Here is a 21,655-nt window from a genome sequence, read left to right as displayed (position 1 = left end):
ACCAGCAGTTCCAGCTAATTCCTGCTCTACCATCACTGAATAATAAATGAACTGTGTTCAGACCCACAGCTCACAACTGAAATCATTTTCCTTTAATTTTGATGAGTTGTGCTGTTGGTCTGCATAACACTGCATATTCACTGCATTCACTCTCATTACTCAAATGATCTAAATACGTCTATGTTTTTACTAGCCTCATTAACTTTTAATACTTTTAATATAAAAATATTTATTACTGCTCAGAACCAGGCCCAAGACATTATTCTTTATTTGAGTGGTGTGTGTGTGTGTGTGTGTTTGTGTGTAAAACATCTCACAAATGTTATGAGTCTGAGAGTGGCAGGGTGCAGAAGGCAGCTCTCTCCTGAGCTGAGGAGGCAGCAGAGGAGGAATCGACTCCATGGCTGGCAAACGACATACTTTGCTAAACACGTACAAATAAAAACAGACCAAGGACATAACAGTTTTAAAAAATAAAAAAACATTATGTTAAAACAAGAAGGTTTGAGTCCTAAGGTAGGAGGGGTGATTATCGATCTCTTCCTACTTTTAGACACTTGTCCAACTTCTATGTTGAGGTCAATGTGTTGCACCTTCACAGCATCATCATCACGATGATGGTGGACTTGTGGTCTGGATCTTGTTGGTCTCCTCCTGTAGCTGTCTCAGAGATCAGTGTAGTCGGCCCCTGTAACAGTGTGACCCTTTTCCAGGTGGTCCAGCAGCAGAAAACAGAGACCATCACCTTGATGCAGACCTCACTGATTTGGAGACTCTGTCTGTTTCCACTGTTTGGATTGTTCTCTGCTCTCTGGTTGGAGGTGGTGGACCCAGGTCTGATCCATGGTTACAGACTGCTGCAGAAATCTCTCAGGATCCTCCTCAGAAATGACAGATTGTCTCTGGATCTTCTCATCAGGCCCACAGGGAGCCGACAGCTGGGTCACTTGGAGTGTGTTGATATGAATAACTGCATGGACACCTTCCTGTAGGTCACCCAGCTCTGTGCTGATGTTATTAGATCTTGTCATGGATCTTGTCAGTGGTCTCTTAATTGGCCTTTCAAGGTTGGGGGGTCATCTTCTAGGCTCTCTCTGTACCATGTTGAAAGAACCCTCCACTTGTGATGTTACATAGTCCTCGTAGACCTCCAGGCAGTAGATGAATGTGCATTACCGACTTTTAAAATGTATTGACCCTCTACCTTAGGACACAAACTTACCAATCAGACCTTGTTTACTTTTCTAACTGTTTAGTCTCTGTGTCTGTGTGCTCGTTCTTCCTGCTTTGTACCTGTAATGGGACTCTTCCTCTGAAGGAAGCCCAGCAGGGAGCTCAAACAGTTGACTGAGGATCTCAACAGGAACTCGTGCTTCTGAGGAGACAGAAACACAGAGATGGAATTCTAATATACGAAAAAAGGAACAAAAAAAGTAGACTCCTAACCCTAAAATGTCATAATACTGCAGTTTAAAGGAACCACATTAATGTGATGTCTATGTGTTCCCAGCTGGCAGAAATTGGCACAAGCTCAGCAACAGATGCAGAGAGAACAGAAACATGCAGACATAAACGCTCGCCAATGGACAGAGAGGCAGTCAGAAACAAAAGAGAGAACAAGGGAACACTGAGAGCAACTGAGTGAGGTTTTAATAATGCATGCCTCTCCCACAGTGGCAGGGCTGACAGTGAGCACGATGTAGAGTCCAAAAATACTGAAGTAGGCCAGGCGGATATATAGACGGCAGTGGGGAGTTACACCCTAATCCATAGGCCGAGAGGAGGAGAGAGTAGAAGAAAAGGAGTCAAGAAGATGAGTAGGAGTGGATGTGTGTGTGTGTGTGTGTGTAAGAGAGAGAGAGGCAGACGTAAGAGCAGGGACAGGCGAGAGAGGACAGATGAGGACACAGAGATGAAATCAGAGGTGAAAATGAGAGCAGCAAGGGACAGAAAGTGAAGAGAACAAGGAAAAGGAGATGATGAGGAGAAAGAGCAAACCAGAGGCGAGAGGAGGGGAAGGAAACTCGTATCAACTGCTGAACAGCAGACTGGAGAGCACTGAACCATAGAACTGAAACTCAGTTCAGCACTACAGAGAGAGGAAGCGCCACTGGTGTGGAACCAGAGGCTGAGAGGCTACAGCACAGGCACACAATTAGAATAAAATACAGGCACAATGCACGATTATCCCACAGTAGATTCCTATAGATACAAGTTTTTTTGGACAAAAACTTTATCTTCTGCTTTTTAAAAACATATTTCAAAAAATGGTGTTGGTTCCTGCTGTGCTGACTGTCACCCAGCTGAAGTAAACATTCACCTCTTAAATGTAAGAAGGTCTCTGATGGTTTATGAAAGGCAGTTTGCAGTGTTTGGAATTACCTGTATGTTTCCTCTGTTGCGGAATAAAGGACAGAGAGAAAGTAAAAGCAGAGAGAGCGACATTTAAGCCCTCAGTTGTGGAAATACTCCTGTTTTTGTGATTACTGATAATGCCAGTCTGATGTTTTAGTTTCTGCACATATTTTTATATTTATACTGTATTTGTTTGTGCTGACAAATAGAGTTAGGAATAAAAAAAGGCATGCCTCTTCTTTCTTCTGCACTACCCTAGATCACAGATCTTCAGTTTACACAGAGTTTCCATTTGAAGATTTTCTAGGACATTTTTGTTGACATGATGTACGGCAGATGGGTTTTTACATTAAACAAGAAGCCAGATTAGTGGAAAAAAACAATAATCCTGAAAAGTTTTCACAGTATCATTATAAATTATTTTGAGGAAAATGGAGACAGTGCCCCGTGAGACCTCTGCAAAGCCAGTTGTAGCTCAGCTAACTGCAGGATCATGGTCCGAGGTAGCCTGTAGTTACTAAGGAGTGTTGTATTCAACAGGTCATTAGTGTTTTCCATAAGCATCTTAACAAATATGTTTGTCCTGTAGACATTTGATTTACTGTGTAAAAGCAATAGGGGGCTGATATAAGCATAAGCAACCTACACAGATATCCTTAAGTACGATTTTGGAGAGGTATCATGCTTATATATATGTGTAGTATATGTATGTATATGTATGTATAGTGGATTTTGTTGCCATGGTAATGAGTCTGAATCACTGGTTGTTACCTAAAAAGGTGCAACAGCGGAGGAACCAGCCCAATTTGGCTGCTGACGCTAAACAGCAACTCAAGGAAATATGACACTCAGGGAAACTGTTCAAGTGTCCACATGTGACGACTTGATAGTCTAAAAACTTCCTGTAAGTTGTTTTCTCTTATTTCAAGCCTTCTATAAACGATAACTGTGGAAAATGAAGTGCTGCACTCATCTTTCCCAGGAGGGAACTCATTCACGTTGCAATGCAAAATCCACATTCTGCTTAAGACACTTTAACAGGAAAAACATCTGCTCTATCTGTACCAATATTTACAAACTGACTCTATAACTGTTAGCTTAATGGTCAGACTCTGCCGTTATGTGTCTCCAGTGTCTCCAGTGATCTATTTTCCCCTTAATCTCCTGAAAATTTAATGATTCTATGACCTGGAGACTTATTTTTGTCTAAAGAAGGAAGGCAGGTCCCTACAGTGTGACTGCGCAAACAGATGTATGCCCACACAACTTCCATTAATACACACATGCATATCAATACTCCCTCTGGGTGCTACAACCTGCAGTAGAAGTCCACTGAGAGCTGCAAAGAGGCACTGGGCTCCTCTGGAGCCAAGCGGGTACAGAGCGCCGTCTTCCACCTCCAGCGGTCTGGGTCCGACCAAGCCAGGCCCAGTGCTCAAAACCACCACCGCTGACGCCAAATCAGCGTCAAGAAGAGCCTGCAGCAACCTCAGGAAGCTGACTGGAAAAATTAGGGAGAAGACAAAAGTTAAAAAAAAAAAAAAAAAACATAGGAGATGTCAAGGAAACACAGGTCCACAACTGAACAGAGGGGAGTTAGTGTGTGAGTGGGATGTTTAAGCACAGAAAAGAGGGTAAAGTCAGGCAGCAGAGGGAACAGAAGCACAGAGGAGAGGCTGGGTAACAGCTGAAAGGAACCGAGAGCAAGTTCTGAACTGATATGTGGCAGAAAAAAAGGGGCAAGAAGTTAAAGACGTCAGCACCGAGTATAGAGTATAAGAGACCGGGTTGAGGGAAGTTCAGCAAGACGGAAAGACCAAAGTAGTGATGGAGATAAAGAGAGAGACAGAGCCAGAAAAACAGAAGAATCCAAACTGAGAGCTGCCAGCCATCTGAATAGCACTTATGCCATGTACACTGAGATTAGAGCTCCCAAAGGAAGGGAGGACTCAATTAGTGGCAGCAGGAAAAGAGAGACGGAGCGAAGAGATGGAGAGACAGGAAGGGTGGAAATAAATGGGTAGACTGGGAAGTATAAGGGAGATAAAAATAAATAAATAAATAAAAAGACACAGACAGACAGCGAGAAGGCTGAGTGAGTGAGGAGCGAGAGGGAGTCAAGGAGCAGAGGGAGGGAGCCAATACATCACAGCAACCCTGACAGGCCACTTATCTAGCTGACAGACAGAGACACAGGAGCAGCAGGGATGATCTGTCTCTGGGTGCTGCAGTGGGATGTGGGCCACTTAATGTAATGAAAGTGTGTGAAATGTATGCTGAGGGGTTTGGGTTAACCCTGCAACGACACCTGTGCATGAGTGCATGTAAACCAGGCTGGCTGACACTCTGCAAACATGATCTTTGTGTATGTTGAAGCAGCACAAATGACAGGAAGGAGCCGAGAGGAGATCCAAAATGACTTGAAACACAGTCTTGCTTTAAGCATACATAGCACTTGCATTCCTAATGAGCTGTTTTGGTGTCTGCTGTCTGCAAAGGAAGAACGGATTTTAAAAATAATCTTACAATAAAATTCAGCATTTATTACCCAGCAGGAGACTGTCTGTGTGTCTCTTCTGAAGGAGCAGTCGCTGCACAGCTGTGTCCAGACTCCAACCGATGCTCTTATGGACCTTAAATAATAGAGGAAAAAAGGAACAGAGGAAGGCAGACACAGAGAAGGGGTGTAACAAGATTAGGACTAATATCTTTGCAAGTAAGAATGTATTATCCATGCCGTGCGAGCAAAGAGCAAAGAAGAAAGTGCATTCTTTTATACACCAGCACTTCTCTGTGATATCAATCAATCGAGTGCTTTGTATTCAGCGCCCACGTCTGAATCTATACTCCTTTTTACTGTATGTTCTGTGTCTTGCCCTTGACTGTGTGAAGTTCCATGCTGAAGTTGTGATAAGAGCGACGCTGAGCTGTGGTGTGTGTACCTGAGTGCAGTGAGTGTGCTGCAAGGTAATGAGGGAGGACAGGAGTAGATGGCAGCAGCACAGCAGGGCCACAGCAGGACCGGCTGATGGAGAGAGGGAGGGAGCAGAGGAGGAGGTGGAGGAGGAGGAGGAGACGACTGTCTGCAGCTGGTCCATCAGCCTACTGTTGGACAGCAGCATGGAGACAGCTGGGGGAGGAGATGGCACTACGTCATCAAACTTTAATCTGTCCTTGTATGTCACAGTTTGAGGAGCGGTTTGTCTAAGTGAATGCGGGGAGACATGCCGCAGGCACACATGCACAACTTTCATTTTCTTAGGCATCTGAGAGCCTTTTCATACTGCGTGTTTCGCTGACTGGCATTTCTATTACTTTGTCAACCCCATTTGCATCAGTGTAGTTCAACCACACCACAACTATTATTTCTCCAACAGCAACATTAATTTGATTTAACACAACTATGACCCAAAAACTTAAAGCTACAGTGCACACTTTATGTCTGCCTCTGCCAGTGCTGACATTCTGATTCTATGGACGAGGCTTCTGTGACTTCACCTGTAGGTTACTGAAACACTATGATTCCCTTAGGGGGCTCAAGAGCACTTCAACTGTTGTCATATTGACAGAGTCATAGTCCACTTATAAATTCCAGGCAAAGAGGTGGAGGTGGGGGCGGCATTCGCGGAAGCAGGAAGCGGCACATGTCTGTCAACACAGAGGATGCAGCCGGGAACTGATGGAAACACCAGGTGGCAAAAACAAGACCACCTGGTCTGGCTACAAAAAGGAAGCCAATAACAAAAATTAAGGAACTGCTTAGATGGTGACAAGCAAACTGAGTCACTGTACACACTTGGCTGTCTGTGGCTCAGAGCTAAACTAATCTGGCTTAAACCTCAGAAAGCCACTGACAGAAATGGCAGAGTAGGCTGTGTATTTATTACATTTCCAGAGATAGACTTGGTATGAAGCCTTTGTCCTTCTTGATCATTTTCATTTCTTACTGTTCTTCTGCACAAAGTTAATGTTTTATCAGGAGGAAGAGAAACTTTTCTTGAACACTTCCTTTGTTTTTCAACAGGAGCTCTCCATTAAAAGCAGAAATCACTTTAGCACTATTCTATTAGACCATTTTCACTGACAGCTAAATGTGTATTTTGGTTTTTAGATCATTTGCATCAGCTCTATTTGCATAATATCAGGGTTACGTGCAGCACACGAGCAAGCCAACAGGTATTATTTGAAGTTATATTATCCTCACTTTTTGCTTATACACGGAGTGATGTGTTACTATTCCTGTCATCAGTGGAAACCTGCCTGAGGCTGAAACAACATAGCATCAGTAAACTCACCAGCAGTAGCAGCAGCAGCAAAAGCAGCAGCAGTAAGATAACACTATGAACAGAAATAGCTTAGCTTTCCAAAGGTGTTTCTGAGCTCTGACCACCAGCATCACCCTGTTAACCATAACCCAGCTCACTGCTGACCTCTGCTTACTCAGCTTGTAAAAAAAGAAATGAATCAAATAAAATGTTAGGCAGCAGGGTCATGATTCATCCTCTTGATGGATATTCAAAGCCAATAATTCCATAAATTACTAATTCATTTTTATTCTACTATATGTTGTGGCTCATTGAGTTCAATTTTGCAGGACTCAATCTGATTTATTCCTCCTTTTTCCATGAATAAAAATGAATTGAATTCCATCCTTTCTGTGCAGAAATTGCATAGAAAAAGCTCACCGTGCCCCTCACCCGTGCGCCCACATGCATATAAAGCTGTACAAGCTGGTGTCGGCTTGTAAGGTTATCATATCCTTTGTGCCTCAGCGCTACATGCATCAAGGTCAGCCACTCACGTCTGTCAAACAAGGGCGTAGCAGGTGTGATACAGAGGCTGCCGATGAGTGTGTCTAACCTCTGTCAGCGCAGTGTGCAGGGGACAGGCTCAGGCAGCAGTACATGTAGTTGACAGCAGGCAGCAAGCTCTCTGTATTAGTAGGCTTCAACCGTCCTGCTATATCACTCACTGACAAGGACACACACACACAGAGATACACATTAGATAACACACATGTAAAAACATCACACAGTGCTGCCTTATATTTTATCTGCAGTCCTCTTAAACAAATCTGATTCAACAGAGACTGTCAGACTTGATGAGATGCAACAGATAAAATTTGCCATTTACTGCCGCTTATGTGCTCCCACCGGTGAATAAAGAGTGAATTAAAGTGACGTGTGAAAATGTCAAGGATGATGGGATGCAAAACAGAACTAAGGTTCCACTAATGTGTAAAGGAAAAAGCAAAGCAAACGTGAAATGATCATGCAGACGAATACAGAAGATAAAGTCAGCAGAAGAGCAGAGAACAGGTCGAACCATGAAGGATTCTCCATGACCGCTGCAGATCTTTGGAAATCACAGAGACCAAAAAGTGCTAATGACCTGTCTCACAAATCTGCATTCTGTTGGATATGTTATTAAAAAACTAAACTTTGTCAAATTCACTTTTAAAGATAAAAAAATAAAAGATAAAGAAAGTGCAGTCTTTGTTAAGTAAAATAACAAATAATTATAATTTGAAGTCAAAAAAACAGAGTGGTTCCCCAGCAACACCACTCGGCTGCCTGCAGATGTGCCTGCTTGTTAAGCCGCTTAATATACTTAGGTATTAAAAAATGGCCAAAAATCTGTTTCTACAACAGACATGGTGTTACAAAAGTAAGACTAGTATGAGCAGGTTTGTCGGAGTTTCCCTTTTATTAAAATGCTTTCCGGATGATGTAAAAAAAAGTGTTATTAACTCTGCCTCTAATGCAGCGGCTCTGTTTGACTTTGCAGATAAGGCAGATGAATGCTGTGTGTAGTATAACCTCTTGAGTCTCACCATGGTAAAGCAGCTTGAAGTGCACTCCTTCCATGTTAGTATAAAGGGGCGATGAAGGCGGATCGCTGGCCTGCATCACACAGAGCAGCTTCAGCACCAGAGGGAGCGAGTTCACTGCTCCACAGTCAGAGAAACAAACAGAGAACGGCTGAGGTGAAAAAAAAAAACAAAAAACACAGGCTGCAGAGACTACCTGACACTCATCCGGAATTAGCATTTCAGTTCGTCTCATTACTAAGTCTGAAACCTGATGTTCCTGGAGGTTACTGTCAGCAAATCCAAACTAGAGGACATGGCTCACTCAGACACTGCTGAGTGATATACAGAGTGACAAGGGAGACTTTCTGAAGCATACTTCAAGTGATGGCTGGAGCACAAACTAATCTTTAAGACAACCACATCTCATTCACCAGTGTCCACGCACACAGAAATAATCTGGAAAGTCTCGGGGTTAAAGGTGGAGAAAGAAGAGAGAAGGTCTGAGGAAGGACTAGAGGTGAAAGGAGACACACTGACTGGAGGAAGATCAGGCTCGTTATCTACATATTCCGTTCACAGCTCAAGTGCATAACATTAAAATATCTCCCCTCGGGATGCTGCTGCATTGAAGCTAATATAAAGTATATATTAATGCAAATTACTGTTGGCTGAACTGGAGCACATGCAGGATAACGGTCGGTAATCCCCTACAGGCTGAGGATGAGCTGGAAGCAGGCAGAGGATAACCACAGAAACAGTTTCTGAATCCCAGGCTGGCACATGGGTGTTGTGCCCTTCGGCTGTGCTCATTAACCTGGTCAAGTAGAGAGTCTTAATCACACCATCTGGTACACACCTCTACCAAAAACCAGAGTACAGAGTCCAAACCAACACCTAACAACTCTCCAGCGTCATCTTCTACACTGTAGTGTGCTGGGGCAGCCGGATGAAGACGGCCGACACCAACAGGCTCGACAAGCTCATTAGGAAGGCTGGCTCGGTGCTGGGAGTGGAGCTGGAGTCTGTGGTGGAGGTGACGGAGAGGAGGATACTGAGGAAACTCCTCAGTATTCGTAACAACACGTCTCACCCCCTGCATGACACACTGCTGTCCTACAGGAGCACATTCAGAGGTAGACTGAGACTACGAGGAGCAGCACAGAACGCCACAGGAGGTCCTTCCTGCCAGTGGCCATCAGACTGTATAACTCCTCCCCTTTCTGTAGGGAGAGGAGCTAATGATCATGTCATGCATCACGGTCATTCCCTCCACTGGTCTATATTTGTATCCATGCATCATATATTGTGCTCATACTGCATACTGTACTCTGATTTGGATTTTAGTGACACTTATACTCTAATACTCTGTACTTAACTGCATTTAATGTAACGATACCACTGGCACAAGAATTTCCTTCGGGATCAATAAAGTTTTATCTTATCTTATCTAAACCTGCAACACAGTTCCAACTAATACTTAAAGCTACAATGCCGAACTCTTAGCTCCCCCTTCTGGCAATTAGAGCAGCCCTCAAGACAAGAGCTAAGCTAGTTTGGACCTCAGAGAGGGATTAAGAGAAATCCTAAAAATGGCACATGACTCCAAAAGAAGGTCCTTTGTACTCCTTTGTGCATTATTTGCTGGTTTTGTGATCATTTAATTTAATCTGAAGTGTTGTCAAATTAAGGACTACACAAATAAATGTATGCTAAACAGTAGTTGAGCTGTCTCTCATTTAGATGTAATACTCCTGAACAGATCAAACATACAAGAACACAAAACCTTTTGTATGATAGCTGTCAGTTGAATCTAATTCAATCTGTGCCGCGCAGATAAATGAGCATCCCTCGTCCCACCGTCTGCACTGTCACAGGATGTTTGGGGGGGATTTGTTTCTACAGCGGATTAATGGTTCTTCCTCCCTCCTACATTAATCAGAGGCGGCAGCGTTCAGGAAGCTGTTTTGCTATTTCAGTCCAATTTAAAACTAACCAAGTTTTCAGACTTTGTGATTACATTTCAGTAAACTTTGCCTGGAGGAGCTGTTAAAAGAAACAGGATTCAGGAGGCGCAATGTGTTTTTTTTTTTTTTTTTACTCGCCCACCCATGAAGCGTCCTTTTACCTAAACAGAAGGAACTGCCATCAGAGAGAACAGCCTGACATAAACAGACACAGGTACTCTTTCAAATGTTTCTTCTTACATTTGAGAATAATCAAACTAAGTGCTTTCTATTATGTCACAAATACACGGTGCTGTGCCAAATGGACCGATTAATCCATGTACATTACTTAATAGATATTTCATTGCTGTGTATGCCAGCTGTTTTTACATCGTTATTCAAATTCCCAGTACAATTTGTTGGCCAACTCAACACGGGTCGATGGAGCTGAGGATGAAATAACTGTAAAGTGTTGAAGGTCAGTATCCCTACAATCTGAATTTCCTTTTAAAGATGATAATACAAGCTAAACCAAGATACACATTAATGTTCAACACTGTCAAACATCCTCAGGTGCAATATACCAGCTGCAATGTCACATATTTTATGATGTACATTCAAAAACCTGTATATTCTGTAACATTATGTGTCTTACCCTGTGCTGTGTGTCCCTGCCCAAGCTCATGCCCCATGTTGTCCACACTGAAGCGCTGTAATGCCTGGAGCAGGCCCGGCCTGAGGTTCACACAAAAATCTTTTTCATAGCCTGTCTGACTGCGCAAAAGAACCTCCAGCACACCCACAACTCGCTCTGCCAGGGGAGCCTCTCTGCTGTACACCATGTCCTGTAGTCACCAGGCCAATTAAAAAGACAGACACAACTTTTAATTTAGAACATCTCCTGGTACCAACATTATCATAATGCAGTAAAAAAGGTAAAAAAAAAGGAGTGCCGGTTAAAGACAAATGTTTTCCACAATCTTCTTTCAGTGTTCAGAGCTCTGCCTGAATGTTAAAGTACCAGTGTGTAGGGTTCGGTGCCCTCTACTGGTGACATTGCAGATTGCAACCAATTTAATAAGCGATTTGGACATAAAACTGCAAAATGCCGTCTTCTGAGTTGGGTGTTGTTACATGATGGCCTCTGTCCTCTGTGTAAATGTCGGTGACTAACTAATATGGGGAACCATTGATTAAGGCCTAATGTAGGGTGGCTGTCGCTCAGGTGGGTTTGATCCTCGGCCCTAGCTGCATGCCGATGTGTCCCTGGGCAAGACCTGTAACCTCAAGCTGCTTGAGGTGCGCTTTGAGTAGGTATAAAAAAGATTGATTAAGGCCCATCCTTGTGCCGACTGCAGAACCGCAGACCTCAACGACAACCTGACGATGTTTGAGTGTCAGCTTAGTTAGCTGTCAGATTTCAGGTCTTTGTTTCTCACCAGCAGGGTCTGAATGACAGCTGGGTACGTCTCTATCAGAATCAGCAGCTCCTTGGTTTCTGTGTCTGGCTCTTGATCCGTCCTCTCCTCTATACGGCTTTCCTTCTTCTCACCCTTCTCCTGCACGTCTGCCTGAACCAGCAATACAATCCAACCATTACTTAATTACATAGTTACTGAAACTTTGTGGAAGTAGAAGTTTCCCTTTTCTTACCATGGCCTGCTCTGAGTCCTTCTTGGTCAACCAAAGTTCCAAAACAAGGAGTCCAAATTTTTCTGCTAGCTCTGGGTAGCGACAGATGAAGTGGAGGAGTGCAGGGTGGTGGAAGTAGAGGGAACAGAAGCTTTGGCAGGAGGAGAGTGCCTTATTGATGCAGTGCAAAGGAGCCTCGAGTGGGATGGTAAAGAAGGATTGATGAAGCCAAAGTACTCTGAGACGACTGTACAGACCCAAGCTAAAAAGTTTGCACTATAATACTAAATACTAAAGTATTTACTGTTCAGTTGTTAAGTTACTCTAAAGCACTTTCAGAGAGGTTGTATAATGTTTTCTGAAATAAAAAAGAGAAAACATTACATGTTCTATGCAGCATTTTTTTTTAAAAAAAGAGAAGAGATGAACTATAATTAATATTCTCAGCTGCTGAATCATCTACAGCACAATATGGATTTTGCTTCAAAAGATGAATATGAGCTGTCAAGCTTTGATTCGGAGCATTTCGTGGCCCCCGTGGTAATGGCATCCATATTAAATCATACAGAACTCCGGCTCCTCCAGTACATGCTGTTCTCTTCCTCAGGAAAAACACCTTCATCTTGATAAAAATCTTGACACATTAATGTGGTATTACCTGTCAGTAAAACTATCTCTAAGAATATGATTTGTGGACTTTTTTAAATATAATGTTAGGCTGACTCACAGTGGAGAAAAACAGATTATTTAAAACTCTGACAGGCTGTTTGACTCTGCTGTCACAAAGGGATAAACACAGTTCAAAGGACTGGAAATACACAATTTTAAGGCATCTTAAGGCAAATTGAAAAACAGGTTAGTGTTAAGTTAACTTCTTTTGTGAATTAACGTGTGTGAGTGGTGATCAGTTACCCCATCCAGACCGGGGCTCTTGTCTTGTGTCAGCGCCAGCAGGTAGAGGGCAGAGCGGATCACAGGGTGAGGCAGGATGCAGCTGCCCTGCTCCTGCACTGAATGCAACAACCACACTACACTGGAGAAAACACTCTGGTCTGGGAGAAGCCTGAATCACACACAAACACAGAAAGTGATGACATTACTTCCAATGTTCTAAGCACACATGTACAGCTAAACCAGGGGTCGGCAACCTGCGGCTCCGGAGCCACATGAGGCTCTTTCATCCCTCTGTTATGGCTCCCAGGCAGTGAGCTCTTTTTTGGAAAAAAATAATAATAATATGAATAAATGTGAATAAATATTTTATTTTATTCATTTAATTTTTTCATAGTAATAGTTATTTCTTTGGAGATTGCGATATTAAAATAAAACTTAATATTTTGTCAAAATATGCATCACAGTCACGTCCTGTACGCAGCACCTGTGACACCAGACAAACTCGTGTTCGATGGCCGACATGGAATGACATTCCCGAAACTTATATGAACATGGAAAAAGTTTGCATTTGGAGTCCCGTCGATCTTTGGATCCTCATACTTGTGCGAGCTGGTGTTTTCCATCATGAACTACATTAAAAGTAAACATCGCTCGAGCCAGATTAGAGCTCGCAATCGTTCGTGAAAAACAAAGTGACGTCTTAGGCCCCGTTCACACTGGGGAAAAAAATGTGGCTTAAGCAGGATTTGGCCGCATCCAGATCAATCCAGATGTGTTTTTTTCCGAGTGTGAACACCTCCAATCCGGCTGAATCCAGTTTGATTTCAAGCCGGCTAGATCCACCCTCGAGAGGTGGATCTAGCAGGATTGGCTCAAATGTGGCTCAGGTGTGAACGCAAATGTGGCTAGCGAATCCGGCTAGCCACATTATTAGCCATATTACGAGGAGCCACCTAGTGGTTTGGAGAACAGCAAACATGCTGGATGAAGCCGGATTGAGTGCGGACACAACTGTGTGCTAGCCAGATTTGAAAATAGGTGTGAACGCATCCAGCTTAAAGGCTGTCTGGGCTCAATCCTACTCTAGCTGGAATGACTTTCTCCAGTGTGAACGGGGCCTTGCAGCCCTGAAATGGATACGATGTTTCATGTTCAGGTTGACTACTGTAGCCCACGACATGGAGGAAATGAATGACGGCACACTGAAATCAAAATAACATATGAACTGGCACTTCTTGTTCAGATAAATATTATCTATATCTAATCTGTCTATCTATATTATATATAGATTAATATTACCTTCAATTTAGTGGTCAAATAGGTGTAGATTAGTAGTTGTGTCTAATGGCTCTTTTCATGCTGAAGGTTGCCGACCCCTGAGCTAAACACACTTCCAGACTGCAGACATATCTGGTGTGAAGTGGTCAAAACAACTGGACAACATTCCCACTCATGCCTTGTGAGCTGAGAGTACAGTCCTCACTGCAGCAGTGCAGGTTAGATTCCAGTTTGCACCCCTTTCTGCATGTTTTTCATCATCAGATAAAGACATAAAAAGCCAAATAAACAACTTAAAAATATACAAATTCTCTCTCAGCTGAAATGCACACATATTCACCCTCCACCCTCCCACAATATGTAAATCTCTGGCCACATCTCCAAAATCTGAATGATGAGACCGCACAGTAGCAGAGAGAGACTTTCATCCCACTCCCCCAAGGGGAAGGGTAAAACCAGGCTTAGGAGCCACAGAAGGACAGATTAAACTTTCCAGAGAGGTCGCCATATTTCATCTCAGAGGTCATAAAATATGTATTTAAGAACACCCTCAACGGGCTGCAGCAGTAGCACTGGAACCGGGGGAGCACTGCATCACTGTGTGAAACCAGCTGAATTCATATTGCTATTATTCTGTGACTTGTTATGAGGCTACTGCAGATATTGCTTGGGTTTTTGCTTATATAAATACAGTGCTCAAATGTTGTATTTTCTGCTCTCAGGGGTTGCGATACAGCAAAGCAAAGTGGTGCTTTTGCTAGAATTCAGCTGGTGAAATCAGCTATTAATTGTCAAATATTTCTGAAGGCAAACGTTGACATATCTGTTCATGTAGCAGGAAAAAGATGTAATATTGAAATTTGTCAACGTCAAACACACAAAGACAAAACTGGAGCACAGCTGCCAGCATTCAGTACAGAGAGGATTTCTGGTGACACTGTGCTTTTTATATTGATTTTCCTGAGCACAGGTAATACAGTGCTACCAAGAGCTACTCTGCAGCCACCAAGCCAGGAAATTACAGTCCCTGAACAAAGGGACTTGCAAGTGGACGCTGCTGTGGGAGAAAGGAGTCCTGGATCAAACTGCTTAGTCCTTATAAAATCAGTCCGCAGCAGAATTCACTGCACAAATGCTTGAAATACCAGCTCACAGAGTCACCTAGTCACTGTTGAATATGCAAAATCAAATATGAATGTGATCGTTAAGCGACAGCTTGCACATTTTATTACCTGTCTCCTTGTTGCAGAGCAAGGTGCAGCATCACCACCATGCAGTACTGTGTGGCCCTTGGTCCTTGATATTCGCACAGCACAGAGGGCCAGTCTGACAGACGGTAGCACAGAGAGGAAAGGTTGTGCTGCAGCAGATGCTCTACCTCCCCAACATCTGAAAGAATGAGCAGGGAAATAAAACAGAAAGTTTGACAATCAATACTGCAAACAGGAAGAGGAGAAATTTACTGAGACACCGACAAGAGAAGAAAATGGAGGAGGAGGATATGGATGAGAGGTGGATGGAATGAAATGAAACACAGCAGAAGAAGAGGCCCTGAGGCATATTTACAAAGGACTATTACTCACCAATTTTGTGTTTACAACTGAAGCCAAGCCAAAAGCAGAGGTTTATGAAAAAAATTACGTAGGGACGGATATGTTAGAGGCTGCGCTGATTTCACACTTCAAACAATTGCTCATGTCGCATCCAAACATAAAGCCAGTATCCAAAATTGATAAGACGTGTTAAAATTCAATTTTCAATATTCCTTGCAAATTCATATTAATAATATGAAGAGATGGTTGAAGCGGCCGAGACAGGACAGAAAAAACTGAGACAAGGTTGTTTTTGTTTTCTGAAAAAAGAGGTTCTAAAGGCGTTGTGATGCATAAAAATTCTTTCTTTGCGTTTGTTTAGGAGATGAGATGAGAGTCAAAGCTATAAAGATACTTTGTTACACCAATATTAGGAAATCTTATACTTCCTGTCCCTTCGATGGGCGGGTCAATGATCAATGCTCAATGATTAGTAAAGCGAAGGGGCGGGGAATTGAAAGAACCCATGTGATACAAATACAGGAAGTGACCAATCAGCACCCATTCACTCCCTACTCCCTATATGTGGTCATCAGGAAAACACTTAAGCTGGATCCATACTCCACGAGAACAGAGAACTCGCTCCTCGCTGCCGACGTTCCGCCCACAAAATGACGTCATTTTTCTCTCGGAGCGCCTGTTCTGCAGCTCTCTCGGACACATGGCCCGGGCAGAACTTTTTCTCTCAGTGCTGTGCGAGAACAATTGTGTGATTGGTCGGAATTTAGTGGGCGTGATGAATGTGGAGAAGCGCAAGAGCTTCTTCAGGTGCAGAACACAGAGACAGAAGGAGGAAGTACAACGACGATGGACAGTTTAGACGAGCAGCTGGCAAACAGCTCCTGGAAGGAGAAACACGGCACAGAGGGGAGCGTCTGTCCAAAAGGTGGCGATAAAAATTAATCCCAGTATTGATCACGGCGTTACGGTGGCTCGATGCGCACATTAAACACCGGGAGACAGGATGTATTATTGCAGACAGTCATCCACACGTTCACAGAATTAAACTCACTCAGACCAGAGGTCTGCTACAGTCAGCTACACTGATCTTCTATCTATTGTCATGCTATACGTCCTCTTCCCTGAGCATTATCAGCTCGTTAGGCCAGGTAACCACGACTGTGCTCACAACTTGCAATACAATTGCATTGTCAACCTTTTGTGTGTGACGTGTGCTGAGTGGGCGGGCCGTATGCACACACACTTCTCGGGGAGTATGGTACCTCCGTTTAACTCTTACCACCCAGGGAGCGAGTTCTCTGTTCTCACGGAGTATGGATCCAGCTTTAGTTAGACTGATCATTAAGTTTGTCACAATGCTCCTCTTCCTCTTCTACATTAGCAGTGGATGATGGTATATATTGTTAATGTAGTGTATTGGTTCAACACTACTTGTCATGATGCATTGTGGGATACACTGAGGACCCTATACAGGTTCTAAAGATGTCCACTACACATTCAGACAGCACTACAAAATGGCGAAGACACCATGTAGAGCTGTAATACAGACTGCTGCCACCTACTGGTATAGGGAGTTATTTCCTGTCTGAAGAAAAGTGCTAGGTTATTTTTTGCAAAGTGTAACTTTGTAGCCGTAGCACAGGTAACATGAGGCAAAGTCACAGTCAGCTATCATCCTTACAGGTTCTTTGATGTCAGTTTGGTGTGTCTTTGGTTTGGTGTTTTTTTTTCCAGGGAGATGGTGAGAGAAAGAGGTGAAGTATGGAGAAAGAGAAACAACAACAGGAACACAGCACAGACTGAATTATGCAGTGCAATGCAGCCTCTTGCAGAGGAAAAAAGAAAAGAGAGGTGACAAGAAGGAAGCAAGAACACCATAGGCAGGAGCTAATATGAGTGGAGTCACTGGCAGACAGTGGTACAGCAAAAAGAAGAAAATGACAAAGAAGGCATTGGGGGATGAGGGTCACTGATCCGTGACTACAAAGAAGATATAAAGCCCCTGCAGAGTCTGTGGGAAGTGAAACAAACAAAGTGAAGGAGGATTTAGGAGTTAAAGAAATACAGAAGGAAGAGGACAGATACATATAACAGGGCTGAAAGAGGGAGCAGGAGGGCTTGATGAGGACTGCAGACTCATGGGAAGACAGAGAGCATCAAGGTCTTAAGGGGCTACAATGGATAAAAAAAAAAGTTTGGTATAGAAACTAAAATCTAAATGTAAAGAAGGGCTCCAAGGCACCGAAACAGCCATCACCTTGGGGGAAATGGTGATAGTGAAAGACTAAAGCGCGGAAGAAAAGAACAGAAGGTTATACAGAGTCTCAGAGGGAGGACAGGGAGTGAGAGCAAGGGCAGACAGATGAAGAAGATGAGAAGGGGGACAACAGATGGGACAGAAAGCACACAGACCTAAAAGGCAGGCTGCAGTGACATGTCGCCTCCTGCTCGGGTTTTGATCAAAACAAAAACCAGAAGAGATGAGATGAGACGCATAAATATTCATTATGAGATCATCAGACGGCTACACAGAAGTGCAGGACACACACTAAAGGTTCTATATGTAAGAATGTGAACAAATAAATAGGCTATTGCAAATTGATATCTTATGTTTCCAGCTATCTAGCTAGCACCAAGCTAGCAAGAACAGTGCTACCAATAGATATATATCATGCAAATAGCAACGAGCAGTGACAATATACCAGTTGAGAAGTGGTAGAGGCACAGTCAGACTGTGACAAGCGAAGATTAGTTGGAGCTCGGGTAAGAATCAGAGAAAAAGAATTCTTTGGTGTCAGCTGCATAAATCCCTACATGTTACTCAAGTCTAGGTATATGACAGTCAGTGGCTTGTGTACAGTATGTTTATGTGGCATGTGCACAGTATGCTGGTCTTAGAGGGTAAGAAAATGTCTAACATGCTTGTGATATATTGTTTTACGGGCAAGAATCTGAGGATTAAGTGCAGAGCTGTCACATCAGTTACTGCAACTTTTGCCCTACATGTGACCCCTGTCTTATATTCGTCCTCCTGTCTAATCAGCTGTCAGCAGATGTCCCTCCATCAGGCCCACCAGTTGCAGGTCCTCCCTGGTGTGTGTATGTTATGATGAGCACAACAACATAGGAGGGTTTGCTAGCTTGCTGTATGTGAGCAATGATGGGTTAGCTAGCTAGCTTTAACTCAGGTACACTTCTAGTTCTTGCAATGAGAACTTTTAACAATCTCAACCATTTTTCAACAACATCAGAACAAGACTTGATGAAAAACAGCAAAAAATATCTGCAGATTCCTTTGAGCAGGAAAGCAGATGAAATGCGATGGTGAAAATTCAACATGAGAGCAAAGAAAAATGAGAGAAACCGCGAGGCTGAAGAATGAAAGTAAAACAGATAAGGGTGATAAAAGAGAGGAAAATGGTGACAGGCAGAAAAAAGGAACAAACAGGAGTCTAGCTCTGCCATACTCATTATTCACAGTCACAAACGCACATAAACAAACACACACACACACACACAGCATGCATACAAACGCACAGCCAGACTCTTGCTTGAACAATTCATACATCTCATTACCTCAAAGAAAAAAAATTTACACAACTCTGGTGTCACAACACCTCCTGAGGGAGCGACTGCAGATTCCAGATTTTTGGCTCTTTATTTTAGGCTATGCTACAGTGACTTGAAAAGACATTAGACGGGGAATAGTGCTGATTTTTAGCATTTGATTTTGCTCACCCACTGGTGCTAACGTGTGTTTCAGTCGGTTCACTTTAGTCAGAGACAACGGGACTGTAATGCAGTCTGTATGGAAGCTAGAGATGTTTTGAATGACCTTGTAAAAAATTTGAACGGGCATCACCAGCTTGTCTGTGTCAGCTGAGTTGGCTCAGAGAGAAGAGGGTAAAAGAACAGGTGAGTCTAACAGGGATGAGAGTTATGTTTTCATCGAGTTCAACAGAGAGACGAGTGCGAGCAGAAAACAAAAGGGGAGCTTTATTTAACCTGCAATAAAGAACTTCAGCATCCCCCTTCTGGCAGAGAAGAAACTACAAAAATGAGTCACTATATGCCTGTATCTGGATCAACAATTACAAAACAAACTTCCTTTGTTAGATTGTTTTTCTCCCCTTTTCCTTACTTAGCTCCCTATGTTCACAGGCAACAGGTAAATCTACAGTAACCAAACATCTACAGCTGAGAAATTAGGCAGAAATAAGCAGAAATTTCAAAAGCTGCAGTTCATCATATGACCACTTGAGGCAAGCCCTGACAATGACTCAATTCCATCAGACCTGCATGTTAAACCTATTCATCACATTTTCTATAATCAACCTACATATGTTAAGGCTTTAAACTCCTCACCAATCCCTCACCTGCTCTCTGCAGCCTCAAGTGGGAATTTGAGGAACTGCATTTTTTTTTACATTTCCACACTGTCTTCATATTTCATTCAGCTACAGTGGTTACTATTTGAAACAAAAAACAACCCTGATAGTACTTTCATGAAACCTTTATGTACGCGTGTCAATTAAGTTATTATATTACTAAGATAATTAAAGGTAGGAGATTTCATTCTGATGCACTTTTTGTTAAATTAGTGTTACAATCCGATAGCAACCGATTAGTTCGGCAGTTTCGCTTTAAAACGAAGAATATGAATCATCTGTGGAAGCTATAAAATGCTAAAAACATCAGCCAATCCTCCGGGTGGACCCTGCGCGGAGTATTGGCTGGTTGTCACTCTCTTTCTGCTCTGCGCGCACCAGAGAGGTACGTGCATGATGGCCGACGTCACAGACCGCAGCTCGTCTTCAGGTGATGCGCATCCATGTGATTGGAGGCGTGGCTTCGGGGTGAGCTCCAAAAGAAAGGGGCGTGTGTTTACTTTCAAAATCTGGCTGACTCTCACTGAGTTTTCAAAATCTCTTACCCTACCTTTAATACGTAACTTTGATAATCCATAACTCTGACCTTGCACCACAAAAACAAACTGTTCTTAAACAGCATCAACAGTTCCACTGAACCTAAGAGGAATAGCAGGGTTTTAACTGATGCTGCACGTAGCTCTGTGTGCGGTGCAAGTGTGTGTATTTGCATACCATGCTGGTGGAGGCCAGAAGGAGGGTCTGAGTGGGAAAGCAGACACATACTGAGTTTCTGTAGAAAACCACAGCAAGACGCATTGAGATTCGGGTTCCTGAAAGAATTGTTGAGAGGGGAGAAATGCACACATGAGAACCGTGAAACAAGAAAGAAGCAGACAGAAAAAAGGTGGAGGGAAACTGCAGAGCAAAAATAAAGAAAAAGAATGGGGGCACCTGAGACAAACAGAGAACACACACTGCACAATGCACGGTCAATACCGTAAACTGAGAGAGCCAGGACAGGAAGTGCCTGGGCTTACTCCCTTCAAATATGAAACACAGACACAGTGTGGTTCAGTTTCATTATAGCTGAGAGCAGAGGACCTAAAGCCTACCAAGTCAACCACATCTATAACCACGCTATCACAGACGCACATGCAAACACACACACTGCAAAAACACACTGAAGCTGCACCACACAGCTGAGACGACCAGGTTACAGTGACTCAGAGTCAGTCTCATATAAAAACTCACAACACAAACACAGCTACACTCTGAGAATGTAAACTTTGTTTTAGCTCTGTGTGTGTGTGTCCTCAGGTTATCCTGTTACCTGTTTCCTGCACAGTGGAGGCCTTTGTGCTCCATGGCCAGCCTGTAGAAACCAGAGGATGCTGCAGGGAAGAGGAGGTCAGGAGCCGGATAAGTAAACAGATGCCAATAGTGAGCATAACAGCCAAAAGTGGGATTATTAAAATAGACACAAACAACAAGCCTGTACTGTGCAATGGACGTGTAAAGGTGAAGGTAACTCCAGGTAAATCCAGAAAATTCAGTAAGTGAATGATGCTGATCGTGTAGCATTATCTGTACACGGCTCTCCACACTTTTGGACATACTCAGATGTTTGTATGAGGGCAAATCTGTTCAATGCCAAGAGGTTTTTATTAAGAATTAATTTAATTTAATTTAAAGTTTTATTAAGCTTAATTTAAAGGGGAAAACAAAGGAGCACCTTAAACTAAAAGCTCAGTGTTGCTAGCAGACAGGAAAGGAGGCTTCGACACAAGAAATGTTTGAAAAAGATCCACTCAAAATCAA

General features: G+C 43.1%; 1 protein-coding gene across 1 annotated transcript in view; it reads right to left on the bottom strand.

Moving 5' to 3' along the window:
* Positions 1-21,655, bottom strand: part of mei1 (meiotic double-stranded break formation protein 1) — a 45,178-nt gene that overhangs the window by 5,394 nt on the left and 18,129 nt on the right. Inside the window, exons 16-29 of the mRNA XM_028412203.1 lie at positions 21,168-21,228; positions 20,570-20,667; positions 15,147-15,303; positions 12,655-12,805; positions 11,764-11,937; positions 11,550-11,681; positions 10,766-10,955; positions 8,189-8,305; positions 7,216-7,326; positions 5,298-5,485; positions 4,904-4,988; positions 3,672-3,856; positions 1,294-1,375; positions 318-424 (exon numbers count right to left, since the gene is read on the bottom strand). Coding sequence (XP_028268004.1) covers positions 318-424; positions 1,294-1,375; positions 3,672-3,856; positions 4,904-4,988; positions 5,298-5,485; positions 7,216-7,326; positions 8,189-8,305; positions 10,766-10,955; positions 11,550-11,681; positions 11,764-11,937; positions 12,655-12,805; positions 15,147-15,303; positions 20,570-20,667; positions 21,168-21,228 — 1,838 coding nt within the window. The remainder of the gene's footprint in view (positions 1-317; positions 425-1,293; positions 1,376-3,671; positions 3,857-4,903; positions 4,989-5,297; positions 5,486-7,215; positions 7,327-8,188; positions 8,306-10,765; positions 10,956-11,549; positions 11,682-11,763; positions 11,938-12,654; positions 12,806-15,146; positions 15,304-20,569; positions 20,668-21,167; positions 21,229-21,655) is intronic.

This window comes from Parambassis ranga, chromosome 8 (genome assembly GCF_900634625.1).
Source record: "Parambassis ranga chromosome 8, fParRan2.1, whole genome shotgun sequence".
In the NCBI taxonomy this organism is placed as follows: domain Eukaryota; kingdom Metazoa; phylum Chordata; class Actinopteri; family Ambassidae; genus Parambassis; species Parambassis ranga.
Note: the sequence above shows the minus strand (reverse complement) of the source record. Positions and strands in the feature narration are given on the sequence as shown.